Source organism: Caretta caretta, chromosome 27 (genome assembly GCF_965140235.1).
Source record: "Caretta caretta isolate rCarCar2 chromosome 27, rCarCar1.hap1, whole genome shotgun sequence".
Taxonomy (NCBI): Eukaryota; Metazoa; Chordata; order Testudines; family Cheloniidae; genus Caretta; species Caretta caretta.
In genome coordinates, this window is record NC_134232.1 from 1,686,985 (window position 1) to 1,706,445 (window position 19,461).

The following is a 19,461-nucleotide window of genomic DNA, read 5'->3' on the forward strand; positions in this document are numbered from 1 at the left end:
TGCGGGGGGTGACGAGATGTGTGAGTGTACACAGAGCTCTTGGCTGTAAGCTCAACTGCATCTCCCCCCCCCCGCCCCAACCAGTTGGTCTACTGACTAGATGCTATTGCCTCTCTCTGCCCCCCCACCCCCACCCCACGGGACCAACCTCACGACCCCAGCCCTGCCTGCACCAAGGGAAGGCAGCGACGTTTCACATGCTGGCTGAGGAGGCCTCACAGGAGCAGCCGGGAACTGTAGCCGTAGTGGGTTTATTACCAGATTAAACCAGGCCTCACAGCCAGGATATAAAAATAATGTATACAAAGGAGCAGTTCCTGTTTCTTAAAGGCATGGTATAAGTTACACATTCATTTCCCCACCCCCCACCCCGCCTGCATTGTGATGAGCGTCTGGGAGTGAGACCAAGCAGCTGGCATTTTGCCCCTTAATTACAGCAGGAAGCAATCACAGCTCTGGCTTGCAAACATGGCTAGTCCTGCTCGAAAAGCCTGGCCTAGCAAGAGGATCCATGGCAGCTGCATGCCCTGAGTCAGGCCGAAAGAAGGAGGGCGAGCACCGTGGAACTCAGGGCTCGATCTCAGTGGGCTCCTCTACTCCAGCAAGCAGGGGGGCTGCATCATTCCACCAGCGCCTGGGGCTGAGGCATGAGTCCGGGGGCTAAAGGGGAGGGGATGGGGAGCCGCAGCCCACAGCCCTCGCTGCAGCTGGGTGCACAGCCATGCAGCTGGGAGCGTAGACACACGCTGCGCCTGTGGTTGCTGCAGCTGGCCAGAGCCACATCCCTGCTCTGCAGCCAGGAGGGCACAGCTGCATTACTGCAGCCCCCTGGCAATGGGGGCACCCGTGCAGCCTGGTGTGTGCTTAGGGCTTCGACAGACATCCCGGCCAGCCTTGCAGCCCAGAGCCAGTTGTTCTGATTGTCACTCATCTGCCTGTGAAAGGCTTAGCTGTACAATTAGAGGCTCCAGCCCTGCCCAGGGCTTAGGGGGCACTAGGTCTGAGCTGTGGCCCCAGCCCAGCCCGGGGGCGGGGTGCAGATGGCATGGGGAAAGGGTGACACCTTGTGGTGACATGAGGAATAGTGCTGCTTTACCCCTGTTGATTGTCATTGTTTGGAGCCTCCCTGGGGATGAGAGAGGGGCTGCTCCCATCCTGAGCCCAGGGAGGAACAGCGGCATCCCCTCCCTGCCTCCCCCACGCAGTGCAGCATAACAAGAAAGCCAAGGAAGACATTTAAAAGCCACCCTAAAATACCGTTCCCACGTTAGGTGACCAGAGAAGGGTGTGACTACTCGGGACACTTTTTCCAGGGGCCAGGAGGGAGTATAGGTGCCTATGTAAGACAAAGCCCCTCAGCTCAGGATGGCTGGTCACCCTATTCCCACCTGCCAGCCAAGAGGGTTGGTGCAACAGCCCCTGTCAGCCTAGCACAGCTCTGTAGGTCCCCCTTGCAGCCAGGCCGGGGCCAGGGAGGCGAGAGCCTGGGCGCTCTGTTCTCACTACAACAGAGATCAGGGCAAGGCAGTGCCAAGGCCGAGCGGGAGGCTGGGGTCAGGGTCAGCCCTAAAGCAGCACGAGAAGGCCAGTCAGGCCAGGGGAGGGGCAATCACAGTACAAGATGCAGCCCATGGACTGCAATCCCAAGCCAGACAGCATCTGCCAGACATTGGCAGGCAGGAAGGCAGGGCTAGCACAGACTGCGGGCAGACCTCACTCTTGGTGCACTGGGGGGCCCCGGTCAGTGGCTGTGGTCCAGCCCAGCATGTGGTGTTGCGTGAGGGAGAAGAGGGATGGGAATCGCTACTGGGGCCCTAACCCCCCTCTGGTCTCTCATGTGGAGCTCAAGCAGCTGCCACACACGTAACATTCCCCCTCCCCCCCCGAGCCAATGACTTGGCTGCCCAGGCAGCAGGGACATGGCCAGCGGGGGAGAGCCCTGTGCCAGACGTGCAGGGCTGGTTTGGGGGGAAGGGTGTGCATGGCACCAGCTGGCACTCGGAGCAGTTAAGCGGCTTGAAGCTGCGAGCAGGGATTCTCCCATCGGTGAGAGTCCTTGGTTCAGGCCTTGGTCCATGGTGGCCCAGTCCCTGTGGGTCACATCCACCTCCTCTCCCCGGGCGGGGCGGGGCGGTGCTGCAGGCTGGCCTCCTCCAGTCAGGGCATCACTGTAGGCGGGCGGTCACAGCGAGATGTCAGGGGTCACCTGGAGGGTCTGGCCCATGGGTCGTTTCTTGCCGCTGCACCGGCCGGTGTCGCCACGTCTGTACGGCTGGTTCCGCAGACCTGTGCCCAGAGAAAACGGAGCCTGGTTGGAGCCTGACCAGCAAGGGGGAAACCAAGCAGCCCTTTGCACCTGCCCTGAGGCGATGAGAGCAACTCCCCTCACTGGTGCCCTTCACCCCCCGCAGATGCCACGTGCCACCCTGTGCTGGCTGTGGGGTGGGGTGGGAGGGGCCTTTCCCATCCAACCGGCGCTGAAGGGAAGTGGAACGCCAGGAGCCAGGGACACGGCTTCATGTTGCAACGCTCGCCAGACAGGCCAGCAGGAGAGGGCCAGCACCTCGCCGGGCCTCCCCGTTCTGTGCTGGCACCAAGGGAGGCCCGCCGCCTCCTGCACCAATTGCTGAGCCACCTGCCGTTTGTCTAGGCCTCTGCCACCCCCATATGGACCGGGCCCAACCCCCCTGAGCGTGAGCGCAAACAAGATCACGGCCCAAAGCAGACGTACGTGAGCCCCCGGCATACCGCCTCCCTGGCTGTCCTCCCGCCGGACACGCACCCAGCTCAGAGGGAAGAGGTGGAATTCCCGGCAGGTGCATGCACAGGAATCTGCTCCCCCAGCCCAGCTCCTCCAACGCAGTCGGTAGCCCAGGCCTGGGCACCCCTCCAGAACCCGGCTCCCCAGGCAGGGGTTACCTAGAGCTACAGGGGACTCTCCTCATTGAAGCTGGCCTCGCAAAAGAGCCGGGACGAGCGCTTGCCTGTCCGGGCTGTGAAAGGAACCGTCTTCAGAGCTGAGCAGAGCGATCCGCCGAGAGGCAGCAGAAGGGGGGGAGAGAGAGAGAGCAGGAGAAAGCCGCAGAAGGAGGTGAGGCCAAGGATGTATGAGAGACAGACCGAGGTGCACGGGGAGAGCTCAGCCCTGCACAGTGGCCAGGAGTGCTGCTTGGAGCTGCAACGATGCTCTAGAGGAATGTCGAGCCCCTGCGGGGTGGATGCCTTGAGCCTGCCCCCTCTCAGCTGCTGGGGAGGTCAGTTCAGCCCGAGGCCAGGGGATGGCTCGACTGTTGGCACAGCCCAGGGAGATTTGGAGGGCTAGAGATCCAGGGGCATTACGGAAAGGCAGCAGGGAGCCCCCAGGCTGAGCTGCAGCTGCCAGGCAGAGATGCTCAGTCCCGGCCCTGGCAGCTCTTTGCACACACTAATGCCCTACCAGCTCACAGCACCAACCCACTGCACGGCTGGGGACACCAAACCCCGGAGAGATGCAGCTCGCCCCAAGCACAACAGTGCCAGAGCTGAGAACAGACCCCGGGAGCTCCCTGCTCCACCTATTGAACACACTCCTCTGGGCTACGCAGCCCACTGGCCCACCCCTCCCTGAGCCCCAGGGGACAGGAGAGCTGCCAGCCAGGCCAGGGGATGGCAGGCGATGGTGCCTTGGGAAGCAACGGCAGAGCACAGCCCTGTGATTGGCAGCAATGGTGTGTACCACATGGCAAGTCATGAGAAAGGGAGCAAGGGTTAGTGGTCATGTGACATGCAGAGCCCAAAGAAAACTCATCACAGAGCAATGGGCTCTTTCTGGTGCCACCTGGCCAGGACCCCGCTCTGCACCAGCTGCCCTGGCTTTGGCCCCCTGGCTAACGTATGGTGCGTTAGTTCCCATAGGCATCAGTCTGAGGGTTCAGGAAGACCCTGCTGGTCTCTGGGTCTGTGCCCCCTTACCCGAAATGATGTCCTCAATGGCACCATCTCCTCCCTCGTAAATGAGGGGCTCCTTCACCATCTGCTTCTTCTTCAGCTCAGCAATCATGTCCATCTGCTGGCGCTTGGCCTTGTGGACAGGAGACTGTGGTAGCAACCGTGGAAAGGAGAGAAGTTAGTGCCCTCAGCCATCTGGCCCCTCACACACAGTGTCTCCTTCTTCGGTAGGAGGAGACCCCAAAGTGCTTTACAAACCAGATACAAGAAACACTTCACCCACCACAGAACTGCAGCCACCTCTGGGGTAGAGCAGGGCAGCTGTGTACCAGCAAACAGCAATGCTACACTCTGGGTTATGAGGAAGTGAAGAAGACTCCAACGGCCAGGGGAGGTTTGAGGGAGGCAGAATGTCGGAGCTGGCAAGAATCTGGCTCCGACACACCGCCTCTTGGGAAAGGCTCCTGAATGAGCACATGGGACAGGCGCTTGGTGTCACGGCTGTGGGACGAAGCGGGGCCCAGCTCTGGGGGCTACAGCTTGGCTCGTACCTTTGGCTCTGGCTTCCTGGGGGAATTGGACTCCACTTCTTTGGCAGCTGCTTCCTCTTTCCTCCACAGCTCGATGTCCTGCTCCACTTTCTTGGGAGGAGAACGGTGCGGGCTCTGGTTACACAGGTTGGGGCTCTACACCCACTGCCCGGGAAGCAGACCCACCCCGCCCCCTGGCTGCGAGGGATCGCAGCAGATGAGCTTGCAAAGCCTGGCTGGAATTGGCCCTGCAGGCAGGGCCCAAGGCCAGTCTTTGGGCAGACCCTGCTCGAGCCCCGCAGGGTTACACGGCACATGGCCTCTGAGTGCCACGGAGCTCTGTGCCCATCCCTCATGGATCCCAGATCCAGTCTGCCCAGCCAATACGCCCGGGGCCAGGGGGCCCCACAGGGTCCTTGCTGGCGTAGGCCAGTCCCAGCCAAGGCAGATTCTGAGGGCTGCTGCCATTCTCTTGCCATGGCACGACCAGAGCGTCACCCCACAGGCCACAGGGCAGCGTGGCCTCTCCCCCCAGCTCCTGGGGCCCCTTTACCTTATAGGCCTTGACGAAGCGCACGAATATAGGGAAGAACATGGTGGGGGGGCTGGTCTTGGGGTTCTCCCCGAAGTACTCCACAGCTGACTCATAGGCCTCCTGCCGGCAGGGGGGACCCGTTAGCGCAGCCACCCCCAGGTAGATTCCCTGCCGGGGTCCTGGAGACCCCGCTCCTAGGCTGGCGTCAGCTGGCTGGGGCCGAGGAGCCTTGCTCTGCCTGGGGGCGCCCCGCTGCGGTGGATGGCATTACGCAGGGCCGGCAGCACGTTTGCTCCCCCCACGGCTCCCCTTCCCAACAGCGCTGCCATTGGAAGCCTGCTCCAGAGGCAGAGCCCCCCAGCAACCCCACCTGGGCCCTCCCCCTGCACCACCAGCAGGCACCGGCCTTCCAACCAGGTCCCCTTCCAGGCCAAGAGCACCCCCAGCTCAGCCCCCCCACCAGAGCATCAGCCCGCTGCGCACCCCCCCTAGGCCGTCTCAGTCCAGCCTCCTCGCCAGAGCATCAGCCCCACCCCTGGCCTGGGGTGACCCACCCCCTTAGGCAGTCTCGGCTCAGCCCCCCCAGTCTGGGGTGACCCACCTACCTGGGCAGTCTTGGCACAGCCCCCACTCCAGAGCATCAGCCCCACCCTGGTCTGGGGTGACCCGCCCCCCTAGGCTGTCTCGGCTCAGCCCCCCAGTCTGGGGCGACCCACCTACCTGGGCAGTTTTGCTGTCAGTCTGCAGCTTCTCCATCACCTCAGTGTTGGCCTTGAGGAAGTCCTTGAGCACCTGGCTGTCGTCCTGCCGCATGAACTCCTTGCGGGTCAGCTCCATGCCCCGCTGCAGGGCCCTCATGTCCTGCAACACGCTGTCCAGGGACACTGGGCGGGCAGAGGAGAACGCAACGTCAGTGGGGAGTGGCAGGGCTGCAGAGCCGGGCCGTCCTGTGCTCCTGGCCCGGCTCCTCTGACAGGCTTCACACAGCCCTGCCGGGACTGCGCCCTCCAGCTCCACGCCCCAGGGCTCGGGCCTGGCCCTGCCTGCGGGCACCCTGAGCTCCAGCCATGCTCGCTGTGATGATGTGACGCAGCAGGGAGGGGGGAGTGTTGACCTGGGAATGTGCCCTGGGGGTGGGAGACCTGAGAGCCTGTCACCTGAGTGGGGGGGGGGGAGGTAACACCTCTGCCCAGGAATGTGAAGACAGGCTGCAGAGGGGAACCTGCTGGGGGGGGTTAGTTTTCAGTTTGGGGCTGGGTGGAGGAACGCAGGGAACCCCAGGGCTGGGGTCTAAGCTCCCTGCTCCCCCAGAAGGACTTGACTGAGGGGTCCTGGGTGTGCCCACAAGCTCTGTTGTGGACTGTGGTCCTGTTGTCCAATAAACCTTCTGTTTTACTGGCTGGCTGAGAGTCTCAGTGCACAGCTACAGACTAGGGACCGAATGGCTCGGCAGCAGTTCTGCGGAAAAGGACCTAGGGGTGACAGTGGATGAGAAGCTGGATATGAGTCAGCAGTGTGCCCTTGTTGCCAAGAAGGCCAATAGCATTTTGGGATGTATAAGTAGGAGCATTGCCAGCAGATCGAGGGACGTGATTGTCCCCCTCTATTCGACATTGGTGAGGCCTCATCTGGAATCCTGTGTCCAGTTTTGGGCCCCACACTACAAGAAGGATGTGGATAAATTGGAGAGAGTCCAGAGAAGGGCAACAAAAATGATTAGGGGTCTGGAACACATGAGTTATGAGGAGAGGCTGAGGGAACTGGGATTGTTTAGCCTGCAGAAGAGAAGAATGAGGGGGGATTTGATAGCTGCTTTCAACTACCTGAGAGGTGGTTCCAAAGGGGATGGTTCTAGACTATTCTCAGTGGTAGAAGAGGACAGGACAAGGAGTAATGGTCTCAGGTTGCAGTGGGGGAGGTTTAGGTTGGATATTAGGAAAAACTTTTTCACTAGGAGGGTGGTGAAACACTGGAATGGGTTACCTAGGGAGGTGGTAGAATCTCCTTCCTTAGAAGTTTTTAAGGTCAGGCTTGACAAAGCCCTGGCTGGGATGATTTAACTGGGAATTGGTCCTGCTTCGAGCAGGGGGTTGGACTAGATGACCTCCTGAGATCCCTTCCAACCCTGATATTCTATGATTCTATGAATCCCAGGAAGAGGGGTGCAGGGCCTGAACTCCCCCACACTCCGTGACATTCGCTACCTGAGCCCGCCTTGTCCAGGAAGTGCAGCTCGGTGTGGAAGCCCGTCAGCTCCGGGTACTTCTCCATGATCACCCGCACAATGTAGTGCAGCAGAGTCTGCTTCCGGTCCGTCGACTTCATCTCCAGCAGCTGGGGGACGGCAGAGTCAGGTTGGGGCCATGCCCAGGTGTCCACCCCCAGAACCTGCACCCAGCCGCCAGCCTCCGCCCCCTGCCCCATACCCAGCCACCAGCCTCCGCCCCCTGCCCCATACCCCAGCCGCCAACTTCCGCCCCCTGCTGCCCCCATGTGCCCATACCCAGCTTCTGCCCCCTGCCCCATACCCAGCCACCACCCCACCAGCACCCATACCCAGCAGTCACCATCGTCCCCCCTGCTATTCCCCCCCCAGTGCCCATACCCAGCCACCACTGCCCTCCCCCTGCCATTCCCCCCAGCACACCTAACCAGCTGCCACTGTCTGCCCCCGCCACCCCCCAACACCCATACCTAGCCACCGCCATCCCCCCAGCACCCCTATCCAGCCACCACTGTCCTCCCCCTGCCATTCCCCCCCAGCACCCTCCTCCCCCTGCCATCTCCCTCCCCTCCCAGTCCCCAGCCACTTCTTCTCAGGGTAGATGCAGCTCTATATTCCACATAGGCACGCGCACCAGCCAGAGCATTTTCCTGGCAGCACCCGGAGGAGGTGGCGCTCACGCCGCGCGGCCACAGCTCCTCGCTTCCTTGCCACCCCGACCCTCCTTCGGTTCTTTCGTCCCCCCGTGGCTGGAGTCAGAGCTCTGGGTGGCTCTGAACCTCACAACTCCTCCTCCTCTGACGTGGCTGGTCCGGGAGCCCATCGCTAGCTAGTGCCTTTCATGCCAGCGTCAGTCGGTTGGCTGGGTTAAGTGTTCCCCGGCGATGCCCTCGCCAGGGTTCAAACACCGTCCGTTGGGGTGGGGGGGAAGACCCCCATCAACGCCCTCAGAGGGTGCTTGCTCCGCTTAGGCGAGGCCCCCGTCCGAGAGCAGCCTTCGATTTGTAACGCGTTCACAAAACACACTCGGGTGGCTGGAGACCTCTGCCTAAAGCAGCACCGTGTCCAGCGGGCCACGAGGCCTGTTTCAGCACTGAGGCCTAGGGTCAGAGGGCACCCTCAGCCTCAGCGAGTGGTACCAGCCCATACTTTGGGACCGGGGCCTCTCCGGACTTGTAAGACAAATCGAGACCACTCCAGGTCTCATGGACACTCGTCTTCCTCCTCCAAGAAGAGCACGGCTACTGCTGGCATACAGGATGGAGCAGGTGCTTCCAGTCACTGCCCGGTACCACACAGGGGCGAGCGAGACCCCATACCATCGACTTCGGTTCTGGCCCCGGCGCGTCTACTGAATCCGGTACCGATGTGGGTGACGGTTTCCATGCCGGCAGTGGATCAGGCGGCAGCGGATCTCCCCTGCCTTTCCCTCCTGAGCTCTTCCTTAGTCCAGGGTTTCGCTGTCCGGATGGCCTGCTGAACCTCTGGGTCTGTCAGCACCGCACCCCGATGTGCCTTTGCCGCAGACTGTGCAAGTGAGGCTGGTGCTGGGCTTGGCACAAGGACCTCCTCGGCACCACTGGACATCACGCCGGCAACGTTACCACGGCGGCACTCCCCAGCCTCGCCGACTTCGGTCACAATGGCCCGAGCTCTGCACTCCTGCAAGGATTCTAGGGGTTCCTTGGGGGTGCGCACCGGGGGTGCAAAGGCGCCACTACGGGTCACTACCCACAACGCCCCTTTGAGCAATCTTTCCCCCCGAAACAGCAGGACTACCCCAGACAGGGGCACAGGTCCCAGAGGCAGCAGCATCGGGTTCTGGGGTCAGCCAGGCGAGATGCCCTCCCCCAGCCTCCTTTGCCCAGCACAGGGGTCCAGTCTTGACTTTCATTCCCTGTCCCCTCCGTTCAGGGGCAGGCTTGATTACCACCCACAGCTGGGTCCTAAGCACAGTCAGATCAGGCTGTGCTCTCCAGTGCCTCTCCCCTACTCCTCTCCACCCTGGCTCCCTGTCCCGCGGGCTGCAGGCACCCCACCGGATGAGTGACAGCTGCTTCCTGAGCAGGTCCTCTCTCTACTAGCTTTGGGAGTGGTGGAGAAGGTTCCTCCAGAGCACTGGGGCCAAGGTTTCTATTCCTGGCACTTTCTGGTTCCCAATGCTCCGGACCTTCGGGACACTCATTTCCATGTGATGATTCTCCCGAGCCACAGAAGATTTCTCCGATTTGTCGTGGCAAATGGCCATTTGCAGTGTACAGTCTTTCCTTTCGGTCTGTATTCTGCCCCTCCCCGGGTTTTTACCAAACTCCTGGTCTCAGGAAGAAGGGAATCTGTGTCTTCCCGCCCCTGGAATAACGGTTACTAAGGGGCAGGCCCAGAGAAGTTCTCTCTCATGTGCACATTACACTGTGCTGACTTGACCGTCTGGGTCTCACCCCAACACCCGGAAGTCAACATTGGGCCCCACTCAGAAAATGGAGTTCACTGCGGTCCTAATAGACTCTATGATTTAAGGGTGTTTTTGTCAACTGATGGTTTTCAGACGATTCTCTGCCTTTGTCTCGCTCTGCACTTCAACCTTCCACAACAGTTCGGAGGTGCCGAAGACTCTTGGGCCACATGCCCACATGCCCACAGGTGAGTCCATTTGCCGGGCTGCATGTTCGCCCTCTTCAAATATGGCTCAGGACCATTGACCGTCCAACCCTTCCCGCCCCTGGACAGGTTGGTCTGCCTCCCTCGCTGATCCTGGGGGATGGTCCAGGGGAACGTCAGGGTATTCCCTTCATCCGGCCCTTACCAATCTGGACTGTGGTCACCATCACCTTCCTGATGGACTGGGGACCACATCTGGTGTTTAGGGTCTGTGGTCGAAGCAGGAAGCGTCACTGTGTATCAATGTGCCATCTACAATGCCTGTCACGCTTCTCTAGAGCGCATCGGGGCTCAGTGGCTCGCATGATCGCTGACAAGAGCGTCGCGATGTGTTATGTGAACAGGGAAAGGGGTGCCACGCAGTGGCAGTTCTACGCTGGGTTCTGCTTGCCCAGAGTCCAGAACCGTCTCGTGACCAGCTCAGCAGGAACTTTTCCCTGAGTCACGAGTGGTCCTGGGAGTCCAGTGTCCTGCGCGTCACTGTCACAGCTTGGGGCACCCCAATGATCGCCCTGCTTGCCACATGGGACAACCATCCGTTCTTCTCCCTTCCACCTCAGCTGGCAAGCGGCTCTCCTGTATGCTTCTCCTGCGCTCCCGACCATCCCACAGGCCATCCCTTGTTCGGGCCTTACAGTTAGCTCATTGAAGGTGCATCCGGTGGCAATCTCAGTGTTTCATCTGCCAGTTCATGGAAGATTGGTGTTTTCCAGTATCGTGGTAGCAAGACTCTTAAAAGAAATCCTTCCTCTCACTGGTGGTGGAACCGGTTCCCTTGTGGGACCGTCACCTGGTCTTGGCAGCGCTGATACAACCCCCGTTTGAGGCTCTGGCAACTTCCCCCTTTTCTCTCTTGTGTCAAAAACCTGCGTTCCTGGTTGTGATGACATCTGCGTGGAGTCTGGGAGCTGCAGGCTTTGAAAGCAGAGCCTCCTTACTTGTAATTCTCTAGAGTGATGTTGAGGCCGCCCCAAAATTTGCGTCTAAGGTGGTCTCTCAATTTCATCTGAACTAGGCGTGTATTTACTGGGTTCTTTCCTAAGCCACATTCTTTCGTGGAGGAGCAGCGTCTCCACACATTAGATGTCAGACAACGTCTTGCCTTCTACCTGGACAGGGCTAAAACCTTTCCATGCTTTGCCTTCTCTCTGTGTCATAGGCAGACCGTGCGAAGGGACAGGCAGGCTCCATACAGTGGATAACTTCCTGCGTCAAAGCGGTGTAAGAAACAGCTTTGGCTAGGGGCGCTGGGACAATGTGCAAAGTGGGGGGCGCTGAGAGCCACTGATCCAAACTGCAAACCCTGCATGTGATGGAAACCACCTCAAGCCCAGGGGCATGGCAGCCCCCCCAGTTCCAGCACCTCTGGCTTCGGCTACACCCCCTCGAGGTCATTGTCCCCCTACACCCCTCGAGGGGTGCGAGCTCATTAGACAAAAGCACAAGCTACGTCAATAGCTTCCCTCTGTGGTTTACAGCCCATTAGGCCATTACCGTGGCACCCAGAGCAGATGCAGGCCTTGGTAAGGTGGCCCTGTAATCCCTGTGCAGGCAGATGCCGAGCTCGCCTCCCAGGTCCTGCTTGTGAATCACCACATGGAATACATGGCTGCATCTCAGAGAAGAAGAAACAGTCACTCCCTGTATCTGTGGTTCGTCCAGGTGGGATGCAAACGTCTCTTCTACGACCCCCACTCTGGCCCCTCTGAACTGGAGCCGTATCTCAGGGGTGTTCGGTGCGAAGGAACAGAAAGGGATCGGGGCGCCCCATACAGCCAGGGATGGGGTTGGCCACGAGGTGGAAGCGCTGCCCCTATGGGTGCTGCTAGGGAAAATTCCCAGCTCTGGTGCACTGGGCGTTCACGTGCCAAAGTGAAATATATGGCTGATCACATCTGGAAGAACCACAGTTACAGGGAGTAACCGTTTCCTGCCCTGCCACTGCCCCGTCCCGTGCCATCCCCACAGGGCCCACCCCCTGCCAACTCCCACCCTCATCCACACCCAGCCGCCACCACCCACCCCCTGCCAACCCCCCAGAGCCCACACCCAGCCGCCACCGCCTGCCCCCTGCCAACCCCCCAACACCCACACCCAGCCACCGCCTGCCCCCTGCCAACCCCCAACACCCACACCCAGCCACCGCCTGCCCCCTGCCAACCCCCCAGAGCCCACACCCAGCCACCGCCTGCCCCCTGCCAACCCCCAACACCCACACCCAGTTGCCACCGCCCGCCCCCTGCCAACCCCCCAGAGCCCACACCCAGCCACCACCGCCTGCCCCCTGCCAACCCCCCAGGGCCCACACCCAGCCACCGCCTGCCCCCTGCCAACCCCCAACACCCACACCCAGTCACCACCGCCCGCCCCCTGCCAACCCCCCAGAGCCCACACCCAGCCACCACCGCCTGCCCCCTGCCAACCTCCACCTGCATCCACATGCGGCCACCACTGTCCACCCTGCCAACCCCCCAGATCCCACATCCAGCCAATACCACACACCCCCTGCCACCCCCCAACACCCACACCCAGCCACCACCGCCCACCCCCTGCCAACCTCCCAGGGCCCACACCCAGCTGCCACTGCCCACCCCCTGCCAACCCCCCAGGGCCCACACCCAGCTGCCACTGCCCACCCCCTGCCAACCTCCTGCTCCCTTCAGTTCCCAGCTGTCACTGTCCACCTCCTGCTAGTGCTCCCGGTGCCCACACCCAGCCATCATCACCCCTCCCTGGCATGATCAGAGGAGACAGTGAGAGGACACTGTTTATGCCCTGGCAGTGAAAGCAGACTTTGCAGACCCTCTGATCTAGTGCTGGATTTCCTCACTGGGGGGCAGACCTGGCTGACAGAGTCAGGAGCCCCCAGATGCCAGCTCCCCACTCCCCCAGCATGAGACCCACAGAGTGAAACCTGCTGCTTGACCCTCCTCCCCCTTGTCCAGTCAAAGCAGGTGCTGCCTGGGGACTATTGGGGCTCCTGTCCCCAGAAAGCTGTGGGCTGAGGGGGGGCCCCTCCCCAACAACCTACCGCGTCGAGGCTCTGCAGCCGGAAGCCGTAGGCCGCTCCACGCTTGCTGCTGTTCATATAGTTCCCGAAGGCCAGGACGATCTGCAGAGAGAACGGTCACCAGGCAGGGCAGTGCCAGGCAGCCCTGCCAGGCTGGGCAGAGAGAACGGTCACCAGGCAGGGCAGTGCCAGGCAGCCCTGCCAGGCTGGGCAGAGAGAACGGTCACCGGGCAGGGCAGCGCCAGGCAGCCCTGCCAGGCTGGGCAGAGAGAACGGTCACCGGGCAGGGCAGCGCCAGGCAGCCCTGCCAGGCTGCAGCTCCCATGGGCAGCCAGGGCACAGGGTGCCGATCCCCGTTAGCCAGCCAGGTGGGGCATCCCCCTGGAGTGGGGAAGTGGCCTGGGCACGGGGCAGAAAGGCACTGAGACTGGCAATCACAGATACCCAGCCTGGCAGCTCAGGACACCAGCCAACTGGCTGCAGGGCTGCTTGGGGGAGTCTTCTCCCAAATAAGACGCTGCACCCAGCCCCGCCTGGACTCTCCCCCGCAGCCTAGCCCAGACCCTCCGACCCAGCCCCGCCTGGACTCTCCCCCGCAGCCTAGCCCAGACCCTCCGACCCAGCCCGGCCTAGCCCAGACCCTCCCCCACAGCCCGGCCTAGCCCAGCCCCTCCGACCCAGCCCGGCCTAGCCCAGCCCCTCCCCCACAGCCCGGCCTAGCCCAGACCCTCCGACCCAGCCCGGCCTAGCCCAGCCCCTCCCCCACAGCCCGGCCTAGCCCAGACCCTCCGACCCAGTCCGGCCTAGCCCAGCCCCTCCCCCACAGCCCGGCCTAGCCCAGACCCTCCGACCCAGCCCGGCCTAGCCCAGCCCCTCCCCCACAGCCCGGCCTAGCCCAGACCCTCCGACCCAGCCTGGCCTAGCCCAGACCCTCCCCCACAGCCCGGCCTAGCCCAGACCCTCCGACCCAGCCCGGCCTAGCCCAGACCCTCCCCCACAGCCCGGCCTAGCCCAGACCCTCCGACCCAGCCCGGCCTAGCCCAGCCCCTCCCCCACAGCCCGGCCTAGCCCAGCCCCTCCGACCCAGCCCCGCCTGGACTCTCCCCCGCAGCCTAGCCCAGACCCTCCGACCCAGCCCGGCCTAGCCCAGACCCTCCGACCCAGCCCGGCCTAGCCCAGACCCTCCGACCCAGCCCGGCCTAGCCCAGACCCTCCCCCACAGCCCGGCAAGCCCAGCCCAGGGCACAGGGACCCCCTCAGCCCCGCTGGGGCTGCTCTGGCCTTGCCCAGCACCCGGTCGGGCCCCAGGCCCCTCACCTCCAGGATGTTGCGGAGCTTGGTGGAGGACTTGAGGGACATGGAGGCTGCAATGATGGCATTGAGTTGCTGCAGACAGAGGGAGAGGCGGGTGAGATGGGCCAGCAAGGCAAAGCCCGAGTCCAAAGTGCCTGCAGAGACTGCCTTCTGCTCAGCACAAATCACCCCTCCCCCTGTCAGCACGAGGCCCCCCCGCTGGCCCCACCCCATGCAAGAGTCTCCCCAGGCATCCCCACCAGGGAGCCCCCACAGTACCCAGCTGGGCTCCCACCCCAGCCGAGCCCTGCCCAAAACAAGGAAGCCCACCCACCCGGAACGCACCATGACACCGGTCCCAGCGCTTCCAGACAGCCAGCGACACTCAGGATGGGTTCTGGACCCGCTCATCCAAAGGCCCTGGCCCTTGGTCCTGACCTGCAGCCCCTGCCACCCCAGCCCTGGGCTGCCCCGGCTCGGCTGCCCCGGCCCTGGGCTCTCCCACCACGGCTCAGCTGAGGCACCACCGTCCTGGCGGGCTGCCCTCCTTGCTATCCCAGTGTGACGAAGTGGGACTGTTCTTAATGTTTCCTCTGAATAGTGTGGGGGTGCCTCAGTTTCCCCTAGGCAGTTCTTAAGTATCTAGGTGGTGGGGTAAGGGTGTATGATCATTGCAGAGCCCTAGAGGGCAGGTGTGTGCAGGAGTCTGGACACAGAGAATGGCCGACACCCTGTTTCCTGGCAACTGATGGCCTGGGCCCTTCCCCCCCTGCAAGGTGAGAGCTGAAGGGTTGGAGAACAAAGGAATCAGGTGACCTCCTGGCCCGGGAAAGGAACAAAGCCCAGAGGAGGAGGGGCTGGAGGGGTTTTTTCAGTTTGGGGCTGGCTGGGACATGGAGTGAAGTGCAGACGTGGTTGTCTGGCTCACTGCCCCCCAGAATGGACCCAGCTGAGGGGTCCCGTTCTCTGCACCTGCAAGCTCTGTTTTAGACCATGTTCCTGTCGTCTAATAAACCTTCTGTTTTACTGGCTGGCTGAGAGTCACGTCTGACTGCGAAGTTGGGGTGCAGGACCCTCTGGCTTCCCCAGGAGCACCGCCTGAGCGGACTCGCTGTGGGAAGCGCACGGAGAGGCAGAGGATGCTGAATGCTCCGAGATCAGATCCAGGAAGGTGGAAGCTGTGTGAGCTGTGTGTCCTGAAGACAGGCTGCTCACAGAAAGGCGACTACCCCAGAGTCCTGACTGACTTCATGGGGAGCAGTTCCAGAGCATCGCCCAGGAACTCCGTGACAACTGGTGGCAGCGGTGGGATCTACTGCACCCCGTGGATGGCGCTTCCTGCAGTAAGTGACTGGGGAGCAGTAACACGAAGGGGGATTGCCGAGGACCAGGCCTGCTGAAGGCTCAGAGAGGAGCGGTTTCGGGGGGCGGTTAACCCCTGGGAGTGTGTGACCAGCGAGAAGTACTGTGCAGTAATGGGGTCCCCCTGGGGACTGCAGTGAGCAGTCTCAGGGGCGGAGGAGTCTGCAGCTCGACCCTGGCAAAGAGGTGGTGACCTTGAGAAGGGCTGGCACACTAGGGGTTCTCCCTGGAAACCGTGGGGAGCTGAGAACACACGGGCCTGTGAGTCCACAACAACTTGGGAGGAGCGGAGTGATGGCCTGTCACCGTCTCCTTAAGAAGGACATTGTAACCCTGTGCAGAAAGAGAGGGTTGAGCATTGGAAAGTTCACCAAAGCAGAGTTAATCGTGCAGCTGGAGGAGGATGACCGCTCTAAGGAACAGATTCCTGACCCCAACTGGGGCTATAGCAGGATCTGGGAGCAGCTGAAGCGGGAGCCAGGCATCGCCAAGACTCCTGTCCCCGACCAGACGAGGGTCTTCATGATCGGGTTCCCCATCGGGGGATCAAGACGGACGGGATTGCAGCTGAGTCTGAGAGAGCAAGAGGACCGTGGGAGACAGCGAGAGCCCGAGAAAGAGCTGCAGAAGCAGCAGCAGCATGAACTGGCGGTGGTGGGGCGGAGAGGCCTAGGGGACCTCCCCGGGGTGAGTGGGGATAGATCCCGGGGGGCCAGTTCCGCAGGGAACCTCGAGACTAAATTGCTGCCCCTGGTTAAGGAGGGGGGGGGTGTGGATGCCCACCTCACTGCCTTTGAGCAGGCTGGCGATTTGAACCAAGGGGACCCTGCGGAAAAGCCCCGGTGTCTAGCTCCCTTGCTGGGTCCCAAGGCCATAGACTCCGTCAGCCAGGTGGTTGGGGATGTGGACAGGCTCCCACTCCTGACCCCAACCTATATGTCTGTGTGGAGTTTCCTGGGGCCAGGCCCCCCGGACCTCCAGTGGGAGTAGAAGGTGATGGTCAATGGGGAGACATTCTTGGGGTGGCCAAAGGGCATGGGCTGCATAAACCTTCCCACATGCGGCCTGCGAGTGCTATCGACCACCCCTGACCTAAGGGAGGGCGTGAAACTGGAAGGGCCTGGTGTAACTCCTACCAAGGAATGGGAGAGATGCTGGGGCATCCATGGGAACGTTGGTGGCTTCGAACTTCCCCAGGTCACCGGCTAAAGTGACCCCGCTCAGTTCGATCTCGAAGGGGGGAGAGATGTGACGAAGTGGGACTGTTCTTAATGTTTCCTCTGAATAGTGTGGGGGTGCCTCAGTTTCCCCTAGGCAGTTCTTAAGTATCTAGGTGGTGGGGTAAGGGTGTATGATCATTGCAGAGCCCTAGAGGGCATGTGTGTGCAGGAGTCTGGACACAGAGAATGGCCGACACCCTGTTTCCTGGCAACTGATGGCCTGGGCCCTTCCCCCCCTGCAAGGTGAGAGCTGAAGGGTTGGAGAACAAAGGAATCAGGTGACCTCCTGGCCCGGGAAAGGAACAAAGCCCAGAGGAGGAGGGGCTGGAGGGGTTTTTTCAGTTTGGGGCTGGCTGGGACATGGAGTGAAGTGCAGACGTGGTTGTCTGGCTCACTGCCCCCCAGAATGGACCCAGCTGAGGGGTCCCGTTCTCTGCACCTGCAAGCTCTGTTTTAGACCATGTTCCTGTCGTCTAATAAACCTTCTGTTTTACTGGCTGGCTGAGAGTCACGTCTGACTGCGAAGTTGGGGTGCAGGACCCTCTGGCTTCCCCAGGAGCACCGCCTGAGCGGACTCGCTGTGGGAAGCGCACGGAGAGGCAGAGGATGCTGAATGCTCCGAGATCAGATCCAGGAAGGTGGAAGCTGTGTGAGCTGTGTGTCCTGAAGACAGGCTGCTCACAGAAAGGCGACTACCCCAGAGTCCTGACTGACTTCATGGGGAGCAGTTCCAGAGCATCGCCCAGGAACTCCGTGACACCCAGCCCCAGAGGCGAGCTGCCCATGCAGATGTCCCCCAGTGCACGTGGCAGCTCTGACAGCTAATGAACTAGCTTGAGATGCACCAAGGCTGTTCCCTGGGTCTCCTGACCTGACTGGGCAGATTAGAAGCCAGATTGCTGAAGAATAAATGCCCGTGATCCCCCAGCCCACCCCTCCCCGCACCGGGCCTTTCTTTGGAGGCCTGCGATGCTTCTCAGCGTCCGCAAGCCCCTGCTCGCCGATCTCATCGAGTCCTGGAGGAGGCCCAGGAGGAAGCATTCTGATGTCACTACCCCCCAGCCCACGGCAGAGCCCCCGCCCGGGTCACTGTGGGTGCAGGCCAGGCGGCCGCCCGCTCTGGCCCATACCGGCATCAGGAGCTGGGCCGTGTCGCTGAAGTTGCCCAGGAAGGTCATGATGTTCATGCGGTCGGCGAGGCGAGGGATTTGGCTGAATTTGATCATGAAGATGTCCTCGTCCGACAGCTCCTCGAGCGGCCGCTGCTCCTTCTCGTACTTGCGGATCAGCGTCAGCTCATACTCGGTGGGCACGAAGCGCTGCAGCAGCTCCAGGAAATCCAGGCTCAGGCTCTGCAAGTCGTACCTGGGGGAGGGAGGCAAAGAGAGGCCAGTGCAGCATTGCACACCCAGCTACAGTGTCCCTCGCTGGGAACAGAGCCTTAGCCACTCATCTCCCCGCCCCATTCGGCCTGCAGCTCTGGATCCACTCTGCCACTCCCCTGAACAGCCACTCCCGCCAGGTGGTCCTCCCCATGCCAGGCTCGCTCTGAGCTCTCTGGGGCTGAGCTCCCCTCTGATCCTCGCCCATGCCCTGTCACTTGGCCCTTCTGTGACTCAGCCCAGCCTGCTCTCAGCCCTCTCCTCCCTGCCAGCTCTTCCCTTTTTTTTCCATTGACCAAAGTGCCTGATTCTCTCCATGCTTCAGTGTCCCCCCCGCCCCCCTCACCCTTGATGTCTCTGCTCCTCTCCCATCACATGGTCTGCCTTGTCAATCTTCAACCCTGGTTCACCCTCAAAATCCACTTCCTGCTCTCGTGCAGCGGAGCATCTCTGGAAGTTCAGACCATGCTGACTTCCATTACAAGTTCATTCTCTTCTCCAGTTCTACCATTTCCCGAGCTACGTGGCTTTACTTTTCCAGCCACACTGAATCCCGTACCCACCGCAGACACGTGTTGCCAGCCTCAGCTCTCCCACCCCCTCTTCACAGAAATGTTACTGGCTTTCACAAAGAGATAACAGACAAGATCCAGTGTGACCTCCCCCTTCCATCCTCCCTCCCCTTCTTCCTGTCGCAGACTCTCTTCTGCTCTTCCTTTGCCATCCCAGTGACGCCATCCCATCTCCTCCCCTCCCCTCAGGGACCTTTCCCTCCCAATACAAGGATGCCTTAGTCTCTTCCATACAAAACCACCCATCCTTGACTCCCCTGCCTTTCCTCCTCTCCAGGCTCCTTGAACGCAGTGTCTGCAAAGGCTGTTTGCAGTTCTCCAATCCCATTGCAGGGAATTCACCAGCACAGTTACGAGTGCTACAATTACACAGGAAGTTTCCCCTGTCGACAAGCCCTTAGACCCACTCCAGGCATCTCTCGCTCCTTGTACACCGTCAAATCAGCTCTCACCAAAGTCTAACGGCTTCTTCCCAGCCAAACGCCAGGGCTCCACTCCATCCTCTTCCTCCTCAACCTCTCAATACCGGCGACAGCTCCCTGCTTCCGATTCCATCCTCCCTCCGCTCTCATCCCGTCCACATTCTCCCATCCCTCTCCAGCTGTCCCTGCAGCGTCCCGTTCGTTGAGCCCCCCGTCCTCTCCGTGGGCATCCCCTGCTCCTCACCCCTGGCCCCTGCTTCTCACTAGGCCCTCACCTCCAAGCCAGGCTTCAGATGCCAGCCTTAGCCAGAGATGCCCAGACCCGC

The 19,461-nt window shown here is 61.4% G+C and overlaps 1 protein-coding gene across 11 annotated transcripts in view; it reads right to left on the reverse strand.

Annotated features, from left to right (window-relative positions):
• Positions 1-235: 235 nt before the first annotated feature.
• The window catches only part of FMNL1 (formin like 1), a 74,162-nt gene continuing 54,936 nt past the window's right edge, over positions 236-19,461 (reverse strand). For 8 of the 11 annotated variants that reach the window (XM_075123538.1, XM_075123537.1, XM_075123543.1 and 5 more), the window contains 10 exons: positions 17,890-18,124; positions 14,202-14,270; positions 12,906-12,986; positions 7,197-7,326; positions 5,713-5,876; positions 5,011-5,112; positions 4,479-4,568; positions 3,952-4,075; positions 2,985-3,017; positions 236-2,286 (listed from right to left, as the gene is read on the reverse strand). In XM_075123538.1, the coding sequence (XP_074979639.1) occupies positions 2,183-2,286; positions 2,985-3,017; positions 3,952-4,075; positions 4,479-4,568; positions 5,011-5,112; positions 5,713-5,876; positions 7,197-7,326; positions 12,906-12,986; positions 14,202-14,270; positions 17,890-18,124 (1,132 nt within the window). In that variant the 3' untranslated portion in view covers positions 236-2,182. Of the gene's footprint in view, positions 2,287-2,919; positions 3,018-3,951; positions 4,076-4,478; positions 4,569-5,010; positions 5,113-5,712; positions 5,877-7,196; positions 7,327-12,905; positions 12,987-14,201; positions 14,271-17,889; positions 18,125-19,461 lie in introns of all 11 variants that reach the window. The other 3 variants (XM_048829752.2, XM_048829756.2, XM_048829754.2) reach the window with 2 other exon arrangements.